The sequence below is a fragment of the Clinocottus analis genome, unplaced genomic scaffold, assembly GCF_023055335.1.
Source record: "Clinocottus analis isolate CAN_PGR_092001 unplaced genomic scaffold, fCliAna1.0.p SCAF_21, whole genome shotgun sequence".
Lineage (NCBI taxonomy): Eukaryota > Metazoa > Chordata > Actinopteri > Perciformes > Cottidae > Clinocottus > Clinocottus analis.
In genome coordinates this window covers 1,369,125-1,387,957 of record NW_027175943.1, presented here as the reverse complement: position 1 = coordinate 1,387,957, position 18,833 = coordinate 1,369,125, and the positions used below count along the sequence as shown (strand labels likewise).

The window sequence follows — 18,833 nt, the reverse complement described above, 5'->3', positions numbered from 1 at the left end:
GGGAGAAACAGCAGAGTAAGAACAGAAATTACTGCAAAAATCCTGAAACATGTGGATGGAGTTGACAGAATAAAGTCTGTTCTATCTGTGGAGATTTGAACAGTGTGTAAAAAAGGACGTGTGTTTGTGTTTTTTCTGCCGTTCTCATGACCTCTCGCAGGATTCCCAGTAAAGACGAAAATTCCTCAGCATCTGGAATTTCTTTCCCGGTCACCGAGCTGCCACTCGAAACCCTTTTAACACACACACACACACACACACACACACACACAAATTGTCTGCTGACCCCTGACCGGTGACCTTTCTGACTCCTTTTCCCTTCTTTAAAGAAGCAGCAGGGCTCCATGAGGGATTACGCTCGCCGGCTCGCTCGCTGTTTGTGTTGAGACCAAAATGATGTGTGTGAGAAATGAAGATTTCCAGCTACTAAAATACCCCAAACCCCCCCCCCCCCCATAGAAAGAGAGGGGGGGGGGGGGGTTAAACTGTAAAACTGCTTGTATTTGAAAGAAAAAGCCCCCAACTGCTGCATTTGGGTGTATTAAACACTATATGTAATATACAAGTAAATTATATCATGAGGAAAATAAAATAGCATTCAAACGGCCCTAATGGGCCCCAAAGACCCCAATGGCCCCAATTGGTCCCAATGGGTCCCAATGGGTCCCAATGGGTCCCAATGGGCCCCAATGGCCCCAAAGACCCCAATGGGTCCCAATGGGCCCCAATGGCCTCAGATGAGCCAAAATAGCCTCAAATGGCCTCAATGGGCCCAATGGCTCCTCGTCTGAATGTTCCCTCTACTAAACCCTCTCTCACTTGGTTCTGCTTTACTTCATCAGAGTCAACCTTTATGTTCACATGTTGTGTTATTGTTTGTTAGAGTTGTGACTTCACAGCTGCCTCATTTCAAACTAATAATCATCCTGAAAGTGTTTTTTTTTCATTTCTTTCTGTGTGTCATCTTCATTTCCTCTTAACCAGGAACATGTAGACTGATGTCTACACATCTGAACAACATCTCACATGAGCTCCTTTCATTGTAACACAACATAATTCAAACAGCCCTCGTGGCTGCAGAGATACACACTTTCTAGTTTGGGTATGGCATTTTTGAGGAAAGGGCCTAAAAATAGGCTGGTTTTTAAAAAAAGTCAGATTTTCTCCCTGTGTTTTCTCAACCTTTCCTTCCCACACGAACACACCATGTCGCTCCTAAAGAGCTGCTTCCTGTGCGCCGCTGGACCGAGTGTTCCTGCATTCTCCAATGAATAAATGACAATTTCCTCCCAATTTTGGGGGGGGGGGGGGTTCTCTCTTTATAAAGCAATCTGTTCCGGCTTTGACGTTAAATGTTGGTTCAGTGTGATGGATGAATAGTTAATGGGACATTTAGGAGGCCAGATTTAGGAGAATGGAGCTTCCACTCAGCGTTCCCTTTTTCGGTAAGAAGGAAAAAGACTTCTGGGTTCGGTTTCAGAATAAATAGCATCCTCGTTGTCTTTGAATATAAAGTTGTGCGGCTTAATCTAACTCGGCCGTATAATGTCGTGCAGTCTGGAGACGAAACCTCGTAAACGGCTGACGAAGGTCAAAAACATCCGATCGTGAGAAAGAAATACGTCTTTCTACTTTGATCGGGACAAACGGGAACGTTACACTGAGGCCACGACATGATTTACTGTGTTATCCACGCAAACACGAACGAGGAAGTATAAAAAACATAAAGAGATGTTTCTGTCACGCAACATGTGGAACGTAGTTACGGTCAAGAGGATGTTTCTTTCTTAAACCTAGTGTTTTACGATCTTTTCCTAAAACTAACAAAGTATTTCACCATCTTTCCCTCAACTGAAACTTAGTAGTTTTGGTTTCCAAACCAAATCAAGTAGTTTCCAGTAAAGACAAAAGTTCATTTCTTAAAGGTATAAGGGTCTTTCTTAAAGGTATAAGTGTATTTCTCAAAGGTATAAGTGTATTTCTCAAAGGTATAAGTGTATTTCTCAAAGGTATAAGGGTATTTCTCAAAGGTATAAGGGTATTTCTCAAAGGTATAAGTGTCTTTCTTAAAGGTATAAGTATATTTCTTAAAGGTATAAGTTCATTTCTTCAAAGTATAAGTTCATTTCTTAGAAGTATAAGTTTATTTCTTAAAGGTAAATCTCTTTAGAAAACTTTTAAATGTCATAAACGTCCTGAGTTGAGCAACATAAATCCTCTCGTTTGCCGATGATGCAACTGTGTGTTGCTCAGAGTTGACGAGCAATCAGCTCCAGAGTTTAAAACCTCACAAAGCAACGAGTTTCTCCTCAGCAGCGACCGAACATGTGGCTCCGAGAGGCAACACTTCATCACCAGCACAGTGTGGAGGACGCAAACCAGCTGTGTGTGTGTGTGTGTGTGTGTGTGTGTGTGTGTGTGTGTGTGTGTGTCATGCATTATTCTGTTATCTGTAAGAGGCGGCAGGAAGTTAAAGCCCCGTCTGGGATGAAGTCAAGACCCCAGAGAGAGAGAGAGAGAGAGAGAGAGAGAGAGAGAGAGAGAGAGAGAGAGAGAGAGAGAGAGAGAGAGAAAGAGAGAGAGAGAGAGAGAGAGAGAGAGAGAAGAGAAAATATAAAGCGACAGAAAGAATGAGAGAGAAGAGAAGATTCAGGCGCTCAGGAAGTAAAACATGAATTAATGTCACGTGACATCGCGATGATGCAACCAACTGATCTGAAGTGTGAGTCTGCTGGTGTGAAACTTGGGGTCAGAGGTCGTGTGATACTTCAAGCTGCCACCAGGGGGCTCGTTGAGCACTTTGACTCACATCTGCCTCTCGGTGGCGCTATTTACACTTAGTTTATAGTTTAGTTACTCGAGGCTACGCGTTTAGTGTATTTTCACCTTTGGCGAGAAAGACTTGTTGCAATGAAATTGTCAAGAAACAACAAAAAAGTCATTTTTCTTTGGCGCCCCCTGCTGTCAGGACGCTGTCAACACTGCTCCTCAAAGTAGGGTACAACATTAATACATGAGGCTGCTGATCTGGACACGTGATAGCGGGTTGTTTGGGTTTCTGGTCTCAACGGAAGGGAAGTTTAGGAGCTTTTGATCGCGTCGTCAGATCTAAAGAACCATCAGGAACCGATCTGGTTCTAAACCCGCAGAACCGACTTCCAGCACCGGCTCTGTTTCGGCCTTCAGGAGTTAACACGTGAACAATATTACAGGTTTGTTATCTTGATTTTGGGCCTCAGAGCTCCCAGTGGGAACCCCGTTTAGCTCCCCTCCTCCTCCTCCTCCTCCTCTTCCTCCTCCTCGTGAGACTCGTGGGTTTGATGCCCTGCTTCTGGTTTTGGGCTTTTACTCGAACCAGATCCTTCATGCAGATTCTGAAGTGGAACTTCTGCTCTTCGTGTCTTTATCAGCGGCTTATCTTCAGCCTCCCTCCTCCCGTCTTCTTCAAGACGAGTTCATGAATTTATTAGATATGCTTTGATTTACAGGTTCAAACGGTCACGGAAAACCTGGAAAGGTCATGGAGCTCCAAATGGGGTTTTCCATGCCTGGAAAAGTCCTTGAAAAAAAATAAATCCCAAAGGTTTTGTGAAGGTCACGAGTGACAAGAAAAGACTGTGAAATACTTTGTTAGTTTTAAGAAAAGATCGTGAAATACTTTAGATTTAAAAGAAAGACGCTCAAAATATAAGCATTCAAGATAAGCAACTCTTTAATGCAGCTACAGCAGATGCTAACTAGCTTAGCACAAAGACTGGAAATGGGTGTAAACAGCTAGAGAGGCTGGCTCTTTCAGTGAAGATAAAATAAACACAGTAATTTGTGAGCTTCAGAGGGTCTGGAAGGCTCATTTTGTAGTTTTTTGCAGTTTCAAGAAGTTTTATCTCCTGTTTAACTGACATTAGAGATGTAGAGTTACATCCTGGAGCTTCTGCTCAGAGCTTTTCCTCCAATAATCACCTGAATTTATCGACGCCGTCATCTAAACATCATCTCCTGGACAACGAGTGTGTGTTTCATGATCATGAACATGTCTCTTTCTCTTCAACACAATTCAAAAAGCTCTGGCAGAAAACTCTGCCTCCTCTCCTTCATGAGCGACTGGACGTCGCCCTGCAGCGAGAGAGCGAGATTAGAGGAAACATCTCAGGGATCTTCCCGTTGCCATAACGAATATAAACAGCAACCGCGGCAACATTGGTGTGCGAGTCAACGCTGACGGAGAGAACCAGCTGCAGACAGAGAAACCTCACAATACAGGACACAAAAACCTACAAACACACAAGTTACCTGTGAGGTGTAAGTCTCTTGTTGCGTCCAATGTGTGTGTGTGTGTGTGTGTGTGTGTGTGTGTGTGTGTGTGTGTGTGTGTGTGTGTGTGTGTGTGTGTGTGTGTGTGTGTGTGTGGTTGGTTCTGGGTGGCGAGGTTTTCTGGTTTTAAAATCCTTTTTTTTTTTTTTTGTTGGTGCATTTCTGACTTTTCATCGTCGCTCCTTTGATGTGCGGTCAAATTACAGACTCCATCAAGATAAGGACGACTCGTAGACCGACCCGGTAAAGGAAAAGAGAGGAAAAGAGAGGGAAAGAGAGGGAAAGAGAGGGAAAGAGAGGGAAAGAGAGGGAAAGAGAGGGAAAGAAAGCCAGTGAATGGATGTTTCAACACAAGTCAATGTGTTGAGTGCGTTAACCACTCGGTGTAGGTCGGCTGTACAGAAGGAAACTGAGCCCTGGAGCAGTTTGTAGGTTAAAAAACTGGCCTTATAAATCAAGTGTTTTACTCAAACTTGTATAATTATACATTAATGGTCATTTTTGACGACAATTTTGTTGGCTAACAGTTGCTAGTTGACGTTACAAGTCGAAAAAAATATCCCTTTTTGCTCCGTTTTGGGTCTCCACCAACCAAACGTGGAAAACATCTAGTTACAAAGCTGCTAAATGTGATTTTAAATCAGCGTTAAACATGATATGTGATTAAAAAAGTTATGAATAACATCACCAACGCTTTAACACATGAAGCATAGACTTCTATACAACCAGAGAAGTCACTCATATCTTATATATTTTGTGGGATCAAACATTTTAAACATGAAATGAGATTTAAAAAGGCACCAACACAATCATATTAAAGATTTATTATCGTAAAAACAACCAAGAAACTGATTTAATTGATGAGACTTTAGCAAAATACATAAGCATTAAGCTTCTACTTATACCTATTTTTTTGTATATTAGATTGTGTATTTGTATTGTATTGTATGTAATGGTTGACTGAATAAAACACACATACATACATACAAAATCACGACAGTAATGGACTTTATTGAGGTATAAACCCGTTGACATCGTTACTTTAAGGGGTCAAAAGGTTGGGAACCGTTATCATTGTAGAGACATGACACATCGACCACATGGCTGTGTGTAAGTACATTTTTATAAGGTTCCTAATTCTCCTTTTGTTTGATGTCGGAGGGGTTTGTGGTCGTTTCTCCAGCAGAGTTCAACCACCGGCCAACGTACACATCCAAACCGTCTGCTTATGTGCAGGCGATGACAGAATCCTCCACGAGCGGCTTTCTTTTTCTGAACGGCGCACGACTTTATGAAACGGCCACTTAGCGGTCGCTGACGGAGGAGGAGGAGGAGGAGGGAGGGGGGGGGGGCTCATTCTCAAGACTGGCCGGCACCGTGGAGGTGGAGGGTCTGCAGGGGGGTCTGCTGTTGACCTGTCAATCACCTTGTCAAAACATTGCTCGAAAAAAAAAATTAAAAAAGCTCTCAGAACTCAAATGTGCTCTTAAAAAAAACACTCCCCGAAAAAAAAAATGCTCTAAAAAAAAAAATTTCAAAAAAATTCTCCCTAAAAAAACTTTGCAAAAAAAAAAATTCGCAAAAAAAAAAAAAATCTCAGAACTCAAATTTGCTCTAAAAAAAACGCTCGCCCCAAAAAAATGCTTGAAAAAAAATTTGCTCGAAAAAATTCTCAAAAAAGAAAATTTGCGAAAAAATTGAGAAAAAAAAAATTGAGAAAAAAAAAATTTGCGGAAAAACAAATTTCAGAAAAAAAATACATAAAAGAATGCAGCTTTAACACATGAAGCATAGACTTCTATACAACCAGAGGAGTCGCCCCCTGGTGGTCAGGAGAGAGAATGCAGCTTTAACACATGAAGCATAGACTTCTATACAACCAGAGGAGTCGCCCCCTGGTGGTCAGGAGAGAGAATGCAGCTTTAACACATGAAGCATAGACTTCTATACAACCAGAGGAGTGGAGCTCCGGCGCTGAGAGAGAGAGGGTTTTCTTCTGGTCCATCAGGACTTCACATCTGGATTGATTTGCTTTTGCTTTGACCAGGATGTCGACAGAGTCGAGTTACAACTCCAGGAACGCTCCTCTGGGCTCTGGGCTCTCGAACCGTCAACCACCCGGCTCACAACGAGTGAAACCCAGAGGGGAGGGGCCGCCCGACGGAGTAAAAAGAGGAAAACGGTGACCTTTACCCTGCAGAGACGTTCTGCACATTGTGCAGCGCCTCTCTGAAGCGCCTCCTTTTCTGAAGCGCCTCCTTTTCTGAAGCGCCTCCTTTTCTGAAGCGCCTCCTTCCTCTGAGGAGACCTCGCGGGTGCTTCTGTGTGGTGCTGCCCTCTAGCGCTCATCCAGTGAGACATGAACAATTTGAAAGAGGGGAAGGTAAAGAGACGAGTAGAAAGCTGACAGAGGGGTTCATTCGCTCAGAAAATGTTGCATTCTGGGACGGAGAAGGAGGCTTTGAAAGCGGTTTGTTCAACAGGTAACACTTCAACGGCTGCTCTTCCACCTTTACCCTCTTTTTGTCTTTCCAAAATGTAAATACAAGCACACAAAAAGACTTTTGTCAATGCTCTGACACTTAAATCTATAATATAATCGATCTTAATCCACAATAATCTCAGTTATCTGGAGCGTGCAAAGTAATTATTAGTGCTTTATTTTGTTATTTACAGATGATTAAAAGTGAAGATTTATTCCCTGAAACACAAGTGGAGCTTATGAAGACGTGGAACGCTGAAAAACACCCAAAAAAGAGTTTTTGTGTGTCAGTTAACAAACAAATCTGAGCTTTTAGATGTTGTGCATGAACATTAAACCCAGAGGACACACACCAGAGGACACACACCAGAGGACTCACACCAGAGGACACACACCAGAGGACACACACCAGAGGACTCACACCAGAGGACACACACCAGAGGACTCACACCAGAGGACACACACCCGAGGACTCACACCAGAGGACTCACACCAAAGGACTCACACCAGAGGACTCACACCAGAGGACTCACACCAGAGGACTCACACCAGTGGACACACACCAGAGGACTCACACCAGAGGACTCACACCAGAGGACACACACCAACTCAACGTCACACAAACATTTCCAACATGTCCGACCAGAGAGACGCTCATGAGAATATTAATACCGATCATCGTCTTCATCTTCGTCTCAGTCGGTGCGGCTTAAAGCTGCAGACGTCCTGATTGGACTCAATGTAATCTGACAGCTTCAGGGTCACACACACACTTGTTCTAGGTCATCTCTCACACACACACACACACACACACACACACACACACACGCTCACTTTGCTGCTGAGTTGGACGACAGCACCAGGAGGGAAAGTGATGAAAGCTTCTGGTTGGTGCAGGAGAGTCGACTCAAAGAGGAGCAGCACGGTAGGAATCCTTTAATATCCTTTAATATTTATTTAATATACATTAAATATATATTTAATCCAGGAGGAGCGCGGACCGAGTGCAGTGTGAGTGAGTTTTTAAGAAGTGATTCTGCAGATAAAATCTGTTTTAAGGACAAATTAAGTTGCATATTTATTGCTTCAGGCAATATTGTTGGTTTTATATCCTTCAATAATCCCTCAAAAGAAGATATTCTCTGCATCCTTAAGGATTAATGAGCAGTTTGCTGCTGTGAAGCACCTGAAGGTTCAGTGTTTTTGGCATGTAAACTATGGGGAGACCAGGGATTGAACCGGCGACCTCGTGGTTTCTACTCATCCTGTGATCTGCAGCATCTCTCTGCATCTTTAAGGCTCTTTGGTGTCGTAAAATGTTGCATTTTTGAGTTATTTCAGGGCCTGAGCCGCTTGGATTATGAGGATTATGATCCCGTGCAGGTGTGAGAGTGTTGATAATCCTGTTGCAGCTGACGGAGAGAGATAATGAGGTTAAAGTGCTCTTTGTTTTCCATTAAAATGTCTTCATAAACTTGTAAACTCATCTCGTGGCTGAGATTCAATCTCCTCTTCCAGCGTTCCCAGAAGTTTTTCCCTGACGTTGGTTTTCCAGCCGCAGCGACGCAAACAGACCAACTGAAGATGAATTAGCACCATCAGCAATATTTCCCTCCAGACCTCTTAAAGGGACAGTTCACCCCTAAAAACCCTCTTGCTTGTCGTCCCTCTGAAGGGTCTGGAAGTCTTCCTTCTCTCCAGTGTAACGGGCCGAGGTCATGACTGAGTTACGAGAAATAATGCGCACGAAATCTGTGGATCAGGAACGATAAATAGCAGGAAAGAAAGTGTGTATTTTTAGTTTTTGGGGGGTGAACTGTCCCTTTAATGTCAACCAGCTGACGAAATGTTAAAATATCGAGTATGAAGGTAGATTTGTGTTTTTTTTAGCCAAGAAAATATCTTGTTTTTTAAGTAAATTATCTCCAAATATTTGCTCTCAATTAAAAAAAATTGCTCTAAAAAAAATAAAACCTCTCAGAACTCAAATTTGCTCAAAAAAAAAAAAAAAATGCTAATTTTTTTTTTTTTAATTGTAAAAAAAATTATTTCAGGACTCAAATTTGCTTTAAAAAAAAAAAAAAAAACGCAATTTTTTTTTTTTTTTAATTGTAAAAAAAAATATCTCAGGACTCAAATTTGCTTTCAAAAAACGCTCTAAAAAATTTTGCTGAAAAAAAGTTACATAAATTTATCAAGACGTTAGTGAAACTTTACGGGGGAAAGTTTACGAAAGTTTACGCTGTTACGCGAGTAGCTGACGGTGATTTTAATCCCATGACTCCTGCGTTGTTCCTGCAGGAAGCAGCTCCGCCTCCTTCATGATCTCTGGAGGCGTTGGACCTTGAGATGGCGCCACCTCCTCCTCCTCTTCCTCCTCCTTCCTTCCGCCTCCTCCGGCTCCTCCTGGTCCTGTTGGCCTCCCTGGGTTCGCTGCCCCGGCCGGCCCGGGCCTCTCGGTGGTTCCGGGTCGGGGTGGTGGGCCCCTGGGGGTGCGACCCCCTCTTCGCCAAGGCCCTGCCCAGCGTGGCGGCGCAGCTCGCCGTCAACCGCATCAACAAGGACCCGCTGCTGTCCCGCGCCGCCACCTTCGACTACGCCGTGCTGCAGGTGCGACGAATCGGACCGAATCGAAACCGGGAATCGAACCGCCGGGGTGCGGGACGTTTCTTGACCTTTGGCTCGTTTTCTTTCAGGAGCCGTGCGAGACGTCCAGGGCGCTGGAGAAGTTCATCGGCTTCCACACCGCGGCGTCCGCCTACATCGGGCCGGCGAACCCCGGCTACTGCGACGCGGCGTCCATGATCAGCAAGGGCTGGAACAAAGTGGGTTCACCGATGGGGGGGTGGGGCTTAGACGGGTTTAGGGCAGCGGTCCTCATCAATGTTTTTGGCGCCAAGTACCGGTTTGTGTCGGACAACATTTTCACGCACCGGCCTTCACGTTGCAGCCGATGAATATGACGAAATAAAATGATACGACCGGCATGAAGTCAATAATAAAGTACTTAAAAATGACGGGAGACACCCAACGAGTGTCCTTTATGTCCAGTCTACTGCGAAACGTAGACCGGACAAAGACAGGATGTCGGAGGTTTTTTGCCTTGATTTTAAACCAGAACGGCAGTTGAGACTTTTAAGTTTTGTTTTTGGGGTAACGTATAAACCTCTTAACATGTAACGTATCCGGTCATTTTTCAAAATAAAACATCTTCCGAACTTTGATTTTTACAATTTTTTTTCCCTCATTCTTTTTGTGTGCGACCGCTGGTTTAAGGGGTTCAGGGGTTCAGCGGGTGTGGTCACGTCTCCTCTACCCCCCCCCCCCCTCCCGCAGGCCTTGTTCCCGTGGGGTTGCGTCGGCTACGACCTGGACGACGTCCGCAGCCACCCGACCTTCGCCCGCCCGGCGCCGCGGCCCACCGGCGTGCTGCTGAGCGTCATCCGGTTCTTCAGGTGGGCCAACGTCGCCGTCATCTCGTCCTCGGAGGACGTCTGGGTGGAGACGGCCTCCAAGGTGGGGACACCCGGCGGCAGAGGATATGAAAGGCATAAGCACAACAACACAACAAAGAAACGCAAATTCTTTGTTGTTTTGTGGTCTTGACCCCTTTTTTTGTGGTTTTATGTATTTTTCTGGAATATTTATTTATTTTGGAGATAATTTTGAGTCTGTTGTGGTTTAAAGCATCTTTGTTGTGGTTTCAAGTCTCTTTGTTGTGGTTTTAGGTTTCTTTGTTATGGTTTAAAGCGTCTTTGTTGTTGTTTAAAGTCTCTTTGTTGTAGTTTAAAGTGTCTTTGTTGTAGTTTTAAGTCTTTGTCGTAGTTTTAAGTCTCTTTTTTGTGGCTTTGAGTCTCTTTGAGATGATTTTTAATCTCTTTGTCGTGATTTTGAGTCTCTTTGTAGCAGTTTTGAGTCTCTTTGTCATGGTTTTGGGTCTCTTTGTTGTGGTTTGTGTCTTCACGGCCGTCATGGATCTCTCTTCAGGTGAAGACCCCTGACTCTTTGTCGGTCAGTAGTGTGTGTCCATGCCAGTGTGTGTACCTTTGCGTTGCCTCTGTCCCGTGCAGGTAGCAGACTCCTTGAGGAGTCACGGCCTGCCGGTCCGGCTCGTCAGCTTCATGGAGAACACGCCTCACGCCATCCGGCAAACTCTGACCAAGCTCCGAAAGATGAGTGAAATACGACGTGAGTGACTTTTTGGTGTGTAACCTTTAACGTCCGAGCTCCCACAACCGCGTCATGGTCCCGTGTGTGTCTGTGTGTGTGTGTGTGTGTGTGTGTGTGTCCAGTCGTGGTGCTCTGCATGCACTCGGCTCTGATCGGCGGCGTGGCCCAGAAGCGGCTCCTGGAGGCGGCGTACGACCTGCGGCTGACGGACGGCTCGCTGGTGTTCGTGCCGTACGACGCGCTGCTGTACAGCCTGCCGCACCGCAACGTGAGCCACGCCGCGCTGCGCGCCAACAGCAAGCTGCGGCGCGCGTACGACGCGGTGCTCACCGTCACCATCGAGTCCCCGCACGCCTCCTTCTACCAGGAGTACGAGCACGCGGTGCAGCGCGGGGAGGTGGCGCGCACGCTGCGGCCGCAGCAGGTGGGTGGAGGGTGTGTGTGTGTGTGTGTGTGTGTGTGTGTGTACTGTTGAAGGTGACTCGGTGGTTCGATCCTCCTGCAGGTGTCTCCTCTCTTCGGCACCATCTACAGCTCCGTCCTCTTCATGGCTCACGCCGTGAACCGAGTGCTGGAGGCCGGGGAGTGGATGTCTGGAGGGAACCTGGCCAACCGCACCCGCAACCTGGACTTCCAGGTCAACAACAACAACAACAACAACAACAACAACAATAATACATGAATATGATATAAATAATAAACATGGCATGAATCTCTCAGGGCTTCAGCTACCCCATCAGGACCGACGGCTCCGGAGATGCTCTGCTGGATTACGTCATCCTGGACACGGACGGGGTCACCTGGGAGCTGAGGCCCACCTACAGGTGACCTCTTAAAGGGCCACACACACCTTTAAGGTCGCTCTCAAAGTCACGCGCAGTAATGCTTTTTTTTTTTTCTATTTTAGTCTTTTTTAACTTGATCTTGAATATTTTTCTTGTTCTTTCGTTGTAAATCTCTGGCGCAAGAACTTCCTGTCTGGATCAATAAAGTTGTATCGTACGTTATCTGAATATCGGCTTGATTGACAGGATCGACATGGAGGCGGGCTCTGTGCGCTTCCTGGGAACAGAGATCCACTTCCCTCGCGGCGCCGCACCCCGGAAGGACTCGTCCTGCTGGTTCACTCCTGGAGTCCTCTGCTCGGGGGGTCAGGAACACACACACACACACACACACACACACACACACACACACACACACAGGCACACACACACACACATTTGTGATTTACTAAAAATAAACCAACACATTGTTTTCTCGTCTCAGGCGTGGATCTGTTCTCGACCCTCAGCATGTTCCCCGCAGCGATGGCCGCCATTGTTTTCGGCGTGGCGGTTATTTACTGCATCAGGTAGAAAGCCAATAACCTCATGATTGTGATTTAAAATAACATTATAATATAATTTAAGAACACAGAGTTGTGTTTTTTAGGCAGCGCATCACTCAGATCCGCCTGGTGAAAGGAGCCAACCGCATCCTGCTGACTCTGGCCGACGTCACCTTCATCAACCCGTCGCTGAGCAACAAGGTAAGCCCCTCCCCCTTTTCTCTGATTGGGTGTTAACGAGCGTTTCAATTAAATAAATCAGAATTTATTAAACATTTGAAGATTCAGTGTCAATGATGGGGGGAGTAACTATACTCAAGCAATATAACAAAGCATCAAAAATGTATATATTTATAGAAGCTGAGTATGGACGACGGTCGGGTGAGCGGCATGAGGAGCCTATCAGGCGGCACGTCGCCGGCCTCCATCCAATCACCAGCCACCTACGAGAACTCCAACGTCGTCATCTTCGAGGTGAAAAAGAGAGAGAATGACAGTTATAACACATGAAGCATAGACTTCTATACAACCAGAGGAGTCGCCCCCTGGTGGTCAGGAGAGAGAATGCAGCTTTAACACATGAAGCATATACTTCTATACAACCAGAGGAGTCGCCCCCTGGTGGTCAGGAGAGAGAATGCAGCTTTAACACATGAAGCATAGACTTCTATACAACCAGGGGAGTCGCCCCCTGGTGGTCAGGAGAGAGAATGCAGCTTTAACACATGAAGCATAGACTTCTATACAACCAGAGGAGTCGCCCCCTGGTGGTCAGGAGAGAGAATGCAGCTTTAACACATGAAGCATAGACTTCTATACAACCAGAGGAGTCGCCCCCTGGTGGTCAGGAGAGAGAATGCAGCTTTAACACATGAAGCATAGACTTCTATACAACCAGAGGAGTCGTCCCCTGGTGGTCAGGAGAGAGAATGCAGCTTTAACACATGAAGCATAGACTTCTATACAACCAGAGGAGTCGCCCCCTGGTGGTCAGGAGAGAGAATGCAGCTTTAACACATGAAGCATAGACTTCTATACAACCAGAGGAATCTGAAGTTTGGATGTTTCCTCCCCTGCAGGGCGACTGGGCGTGGCTGAAGAGACTTCCTGATGGGTCGTTTAACAGCATCAACCCCAAAACCAGGCACATGTTTGAACTGGTACGAGACAAAGAAAATATAATTCAGCCTAAGTATATATATATATATATATATATATATATATATATATATATATATATATATATATATATATATATATATATATATATATGTATGCTTCAGATGAAGGACATGCGCCACGAGAACGTGAACCTCTTCCTGGGCTTCTTCCACGACTGCGGCGTGTTCGCCATCGTGACGGAGTTCTGCTCCAGGGGGAGTCTGGAGGACCTGCTGCTGAACGACGAGGTCAAGCTGGACTGGATGTTCAAGTCCTCGCTGCTGCTGGATCTGATCAAGGTCAGTGAGGGAGGAGGGCGGCGAGCGGCTGGTTCACACCCTCTACCACCTCCCCTCCTCATAGCACACTCTCAAAATACTGCGTTACAACACGACCACACAATAGAAACACGTCTTTTACCCATGATGCTCTTCCTAAACCCAACCAAGTTGTTTCTACATACATAGCCGTGTTCCTACCGTAATCCATGGCGAATTTTTGTCGTTTCAGTTAGTTGCAATCTACAACCTCACCACTAGATGGTGTCACACACTGTAAACTACATTCAAATGATCAAAAAAAAAAGCAGAAATATTCCAGTTGGAGAAGCTGAAAAAAATACAATTATCACAATAATAATAGACAATAATTGATGTTTCTTCATATCTAAAAAAAAATACTTTTCTATGTTTTGAGTGCCAAAAATCTTGAGTTGCAAATTATTGAAAGGTACAAGTACAAGTACCTTAAAATCGACGATGTACTGAAGTGCTTCTTGTGCCTCAGGGCATGAAGTACCTGCACCACCGCGGCGTGTCCCACACCCGCCTCAAGTCCCGTAACTGCGTGGTGGACGGACGCTTCGTCCTGAAGGTCACCGACTTTGGCTACAACGAAATCCTGGAGGCCCAGAGGTTCTCCCGCCTGGAGCAACCTGCAGAAGGTGAGCCAGGGAGAGAGGGAGGGAGAGAGGGGGAGTGGCGGCTAGCTAACGAGTTGCTGTGTTGCCGCCGCAGAGTTGCTGTGGACGGCTCCAGAGATCCTGAGGAGCGGGCAGCCCGAGCTGTACGGGTCGGCGGCCGGAGACGTGTACAGCTTCGCCATCATCATGCAGGAGGTGGTGGTGAGAGGGCCGCCCTACTGCATGATGGACATGTCCGCCGCAGGCAAGCCAACAACAACAACAACAACGACGACAAACAAACAAACTCATAGCACGTCCCAATTGTTGTCTCTGAAATGAACTCCTTTCCAGAAATAGTGGAGAAGCTGCGTAAGCCGCCTCCGGTGTTCCGGCCGGTGGTCAGCTCGGACTACGCCCCCCTGGAGTGCATCCAGCTGATGAAGCAGTGCTGGAACGAGCAGCAGGACAAGAGGCCGGGCTTCGAGGAGATCTTTGACCAGGTGGGTGCAGGTTTTAAAACACATTGTATTCTTCTAAATGCTACAAAATGCCCCGTTAGCTGGTGTTGAACTGGTTTAAAACCACCAGGGTTGAGTTGCTACTGCAACCTCACATGACACATCAATATAAACTAAAAACACTGTTTGTCTTTTCACTTTTATGCTTCATGTGTTAAAGCTGCATTCTCTCTCCTGACCACCAGGGGGCGACTCCTCTGGTTGTACAGAAGCCTATGTTTCATGTGTTAAAGCTGCATAGTGCTACTAAAGTGCTACTTTCTTATATACATTAATATAAATATATTCATTCTGCATGTAGGGGAGATGATGCCGCATTAAGGGCTCTGTTGCTTCTACTGGACTGAGGGAGTTAAACTTCTTGCAATTCTCTGTATTTGTTTCTCCTTTTGTTCCCTCCAGTTTAAGAACATCAACAAGGGGAGGAAGACCAACATCATCGACTCCATGCTGCGGATGCTGGAGCAGTACTCGTCCAACCTGGAGGAGCTGATCCGGGAGCGAACGGAGGAGCTGGAGATCGAGAAGCAGAAGACGGAGAAGCTGCTGACTCAGATGCTGCCTCCGTGAGTCTGAATGAATATTAGAAATTACAATTGTAACTTTAGAATTTAATATTTCAAAAACTAAACTAAAATTTAGATTTTTGCCCCATGGTGGTCCACCTGCATTCTTTCTCCTGACCACCAGGGGGCGACTCCTCTGGTTGTATAGAAGTCCATGCTTCATGTGTTAGAGCTGCATTCTCTCTCTCTGGTTGTATAGAAGTCTATATTAATGACTCTACTTACGTAAAAAGCCTTTTCCCAATAAAACTTACGCTTTTCTTAAAGTCAACGTTGTTGCAGGTTCATTTATATATTTTACACACTTTACTCACAGAATGATGTATTATTTATTTGATATTCAACACTTTAAGGGTTCCAACCTGGTAAAATAAATTGCATTTGGATTGCTGGGATGTGTGTTGTGGCGTGAAAGTTGTGTCGCCATGTTTGTTTTGTTGGGAGATGAAAAAGGTCCCGTCTTGCTTCCGTCAGGTCGGTGGCCGAGGCTCTGAAGGTGGGCGGCACGGTGGAGCCGGAGCACTTTGACAGCGTGTCGCTTTACTTCAGCGACATCGTCGGCTTCACCACCATCTCGGCCAACAGCGAGCCCATCGAGGTGGTCGACCTTCTCAACGACCTCTACACGGTCTTCGACGCCATCATCGGAAACCACGACGTCTACAAGGTTCCGTCTCTTGTTGTTTAAACGCGAGCGCCGTGGCGGTAGCTCGCCGTGGCTCACACCTGTCGCTCGCTCCGTCCCGTTCGGCTCCAGGTGGAGACCATCGGCGACGCCTACATGGTGGCGTCCGGCGTTCCCGTCCCGAACGACAACCGCCACGCCGCGGAGATAGCCAACATGGCGCTGGACATCCTGAGCGCCGTGGGAACCTTCAAAATGAGACACATGCCCGACGTTCCGGTCAGGATTCGTATCGGACTGCACACAGGTAAGCTCCACCCTCTATGACGCGTCAACCTACCACCAGGGGGCGACTCCTCTGGTTGTATAGAAGTCTATGCTTCATGTGTTGAAGCTGCATTTTCTCTGCTGACCACCAGGGGGCGACTCCTCTGGTTGTATAGAAGTCTATGCTTCATGTGTTGAACCTGCATTCTCTCTCCTGACCACCAGGGGGCGACTCCTCTGGTTGTATAGAAGTCTATGCTTCATGTGTTAAAGCTGCATTCTCTCTCCTGACCACCAGGGGGCGACTCCTCTGGTTGTATAGAAGTCTATATAAATGGCTCTACTTCTCTCTTGATGTATTCCCTCAGTAAACATTGTAAACATGAGTTGTCTCAATGTCTCAATCTCTAGTTTCAAGTCTTCTTCTATACAGCATGATGTTCATTTAGTACTTTATGGTCATTTCGAGTCAAACAAAATGGCGGCGTGTGTTTGACGCTGCAGGTCCATGTGTGGCCGGCGTCGTGGGCCTCACCATGCCTCGCTACTGCCTCTTTGGAGACACGGTGACCACGGCCTCTCGTATGGAGTCCAGCGGGCTGCGTAAGTACGAAGAAATAACTGTTTCTGGATGAAATAATCACCCAAAAAATCTAACATCCATTGATCTGCAGCCTACAGGATCCACGTTCACGAGAGTACAGTGAAAGTCCTGCAGGAGCTGAACCTCGGCTACAAGGTGGAGCTGAGAGGGAAGAAGGAAGTCAAGGTGCGATGCTTTGAAATAACTTGAGATTTCTGCTTGTGGTTGAAGTCTAGTCTGTCACGACCTTATATATACATATACATATGTATATATATGTACAAATATGTGTCTCTTTCTCAGGGGAAAGGCGTAGAGGAGACCTACTGGCTCGTAGGGAGAGACGGCTTCAACAAACCTCTTCCTGTTCCTCCGGAGGTCAAATCCGCGTACGAACAATTTTTGTTTTTCTGCTTTCTGCTTCTCCCTCTTTTTAATCTGTTCCAGCGTCACGCAAAACGCACATGAAATATAACTCTCAGAAAGAATCCAAACGATAAAGTACCCCAAAAATGTGTCTGTGTGTGTGTGTGTGTGTGTGTGTGTGTGTGTGTGTGTGTGTGTGTTGTGTTCACGCTGTCCACTTCGTCCCAACAGGCAAATGGCCCACGGCCTGCAGATGTCCGAGATAGCCCAGTACAAGAAACGGAAAGCCGAGAAGCAACAGCAGGCACTGCTTGCAAAGAAGAAAAACTGAGGTAATGTTATGCATTGTGAAAACAAAATGTATAACATTACTGGCTTGTTTGGAGGCAGGACTCAAGGTGTCTCTGCAGTGTGTTCGTAGAAGCACCTTAAGAGCTTTAAAGAAGAGGAAGACAGCTCATCGAACGCACAAATTGAAAAAAGGGGCTTTTATTTTGAAAACTAGACAATCACTCTTGAAACTAGAGATGGAATTTCTAAATAAAATAGCGTTTTGCTGATCCACCAGACCTGCTCCCTGACCAGATGTTACCTGCTGCAGGTTATTTGGTTGGTGTCAAGTCAAGATTCAAGTAAATGCAAAGAGAAGACCTGACATTCAGGATTCTTTTGTCCTTAAAAAGCTCTTTACTCTTTTCGTCAGAGGGAGAAATACCATTTTTGGTGAGTTGGTCTCTAACAAAACTCAGTTCTTCTACTTTAGTTCGACAGTTTGGGGGAAATATTTGCTTTCTTTCTGAGAGTTATAGTTATGATGAAGTAAAACCTATACACTATATTTAATTCCTCTGTCCTCCTCCCTCCTCCCTCCTCCAGCGTCTCTAAGGACGAGCTGAAGGACCTGAAGCACCTGCTGCACAAGGCGGTGAGGAGGATCACTCACGTCCGAGCCGTGACGCAGCTCTACACGCCCGAGGACGACGGCAACGCCGTGATGACGATGCACTGAGCGGGAGAGGAAACAAGAGAGGAGAGGAAACAAGAGAGGAGAGGAAACAGGAGAGGGGACAAGAAGATAGAACAAAAGTTTATAGTTTCGGTGATGTTTCTACAATAAAATATTGTTTCATCTTTCAATGGTGTTTGACATTTGAATCATTTTGTGTGTGTGTGTTTGTGTGTGTGTGATTACATCCCGTCCACCCAAAAATATGTACTTTTTTTAAAAAAAGTACAGAACCTTGTAACTTTTTTTTTGAAAGTACTTTTTTAAATACACATTAATAAAAAAAATACTTTTTTAAAAATACATATTTATAAAAATCTGCAGATTTGACCAATTTATTTCCAGTTGCATTATTAAACTGTTTGATTAACTTGCATTGTCACCAGCAGCAACAGCAACAACAGCAACAGCAACAACAGCAATGTCGCAACTGTGCTGGTTCTGAAATAACAGTCTGTAACAAAGAGAAGCTTTCTTTTGTGTTTCCTGTCTGTGTTTCCTCTATCTGTGTGTGTGTGTGTGTGTGTGTGTGTGTGTGTGTGTG

General features: G+C 45.6%; 2 protein-coding genes across 7 annotated transcripts in view; both read left to right on the top strand.

The window, feature by feature from the left end:
• Window positions 1-70, top strand: part of rasl11a (RAS-like, family 11, member A) — a 6,154-nt gene extending 6,084 nt beyond the window's left edge. The window contains exon 8 of the mRNA XM_068587310.1: window positions 1-70. This exon is cut by the window's left edge and continues 1,619 nt beyond it. The gene's annotated coding sequence lies outside the window, so the exon portion shown is untranslated.
• A 10,049-nt stretch (window positions 71-10,119) lies between these two features.
• Window positions 10,120-18,420, top strand: gc2 (guanylyl cyclase 2). Of its 6 annotated transcripts, XR_011078081.1 has the most exons (23): window positions 10,576-10,780; window positions 10,864-10,981; window positions 11,086-11,387; window positions 11,469-11,600; window positions 11,684-11,787; window positions 11,995-12,113; window positions 12,233-12,317; window positions 12,398-12,494; window positions 12,651-12,767; window positions 13,373-13,453; window positions 13,577-13,753; window positions 14,241-14,397; window positions 14,471-14,620; window positions 14,710-14,858; window positions 15,279-15,442; window positions 15,917-16,109; window positions 16,200-16,374; window positions 16,839-16,937; window positions 17,009-17,103; window positions 17,221-17,306; window positions 17,515-17,615; window positions 17,852-18,006; window positions 18,160-18,299. XR_011078081.1 is itself a non-coding variant. In XM_068587599.1 (22 exons), the coding sequence occupies exons 2-21, from the start codon at window positions 10,915-10,917 to the stop codon at window positions 17,612-17,614; spliced, it is 2,649 nt and encodes an 882-aa protein (XP_068443700.1). In that variant the 5' UTR covers window positions 10,576-10,780; window positions 10,864-10,914; the 3' UTR covers window position 17,615; window positions 18,160-18,298. The 6 variants fall into 6 exon arrangements, 5 of the variants coding, with proteins under 5 accessions (XP_068443698.1, XP_068443697.1, XP_068443701.1 ...); XM_068587599.1 differs by lacking the exon at window positions 17,852-18,006 and having other exon boundaries at window positions 18,160-18,298; XM_068587597.1 differs by lacking the exons at window positions 10,576-10,780; window positions 17,515-17,615; window positions 17,852-18,006 and adding an exon at window positions 10,120-10,248 and having other exon boundaries at window positions 18,160-18,420.
• Window positions 18,421-18,833: the final 413 nt, after the last annotated feature.

Coding starts and splice junctions, on each gene's coding strand:
- gc2 (XM_068587597.1), top strand. CDS start 10,915: ATGGAGAACACGCCTCACGCCATCCGGCAAACTCTGACCAAGCTCCGA. Junction 11,388..11,468: donor GCACGCTGCGGCCGCAGCAG/GTGGGTGGAGGG, acceptor ATCCTCCTGCAG/GTGTCTCCTCTCTTCGGCAC. Junction 16,110..16,199: donor GAAACCACGACGTCTACAAG/GTTCCGTCTCTT, acceptor GTTCGGCTCCAG/GTGGAGACCATCGGCGACGC.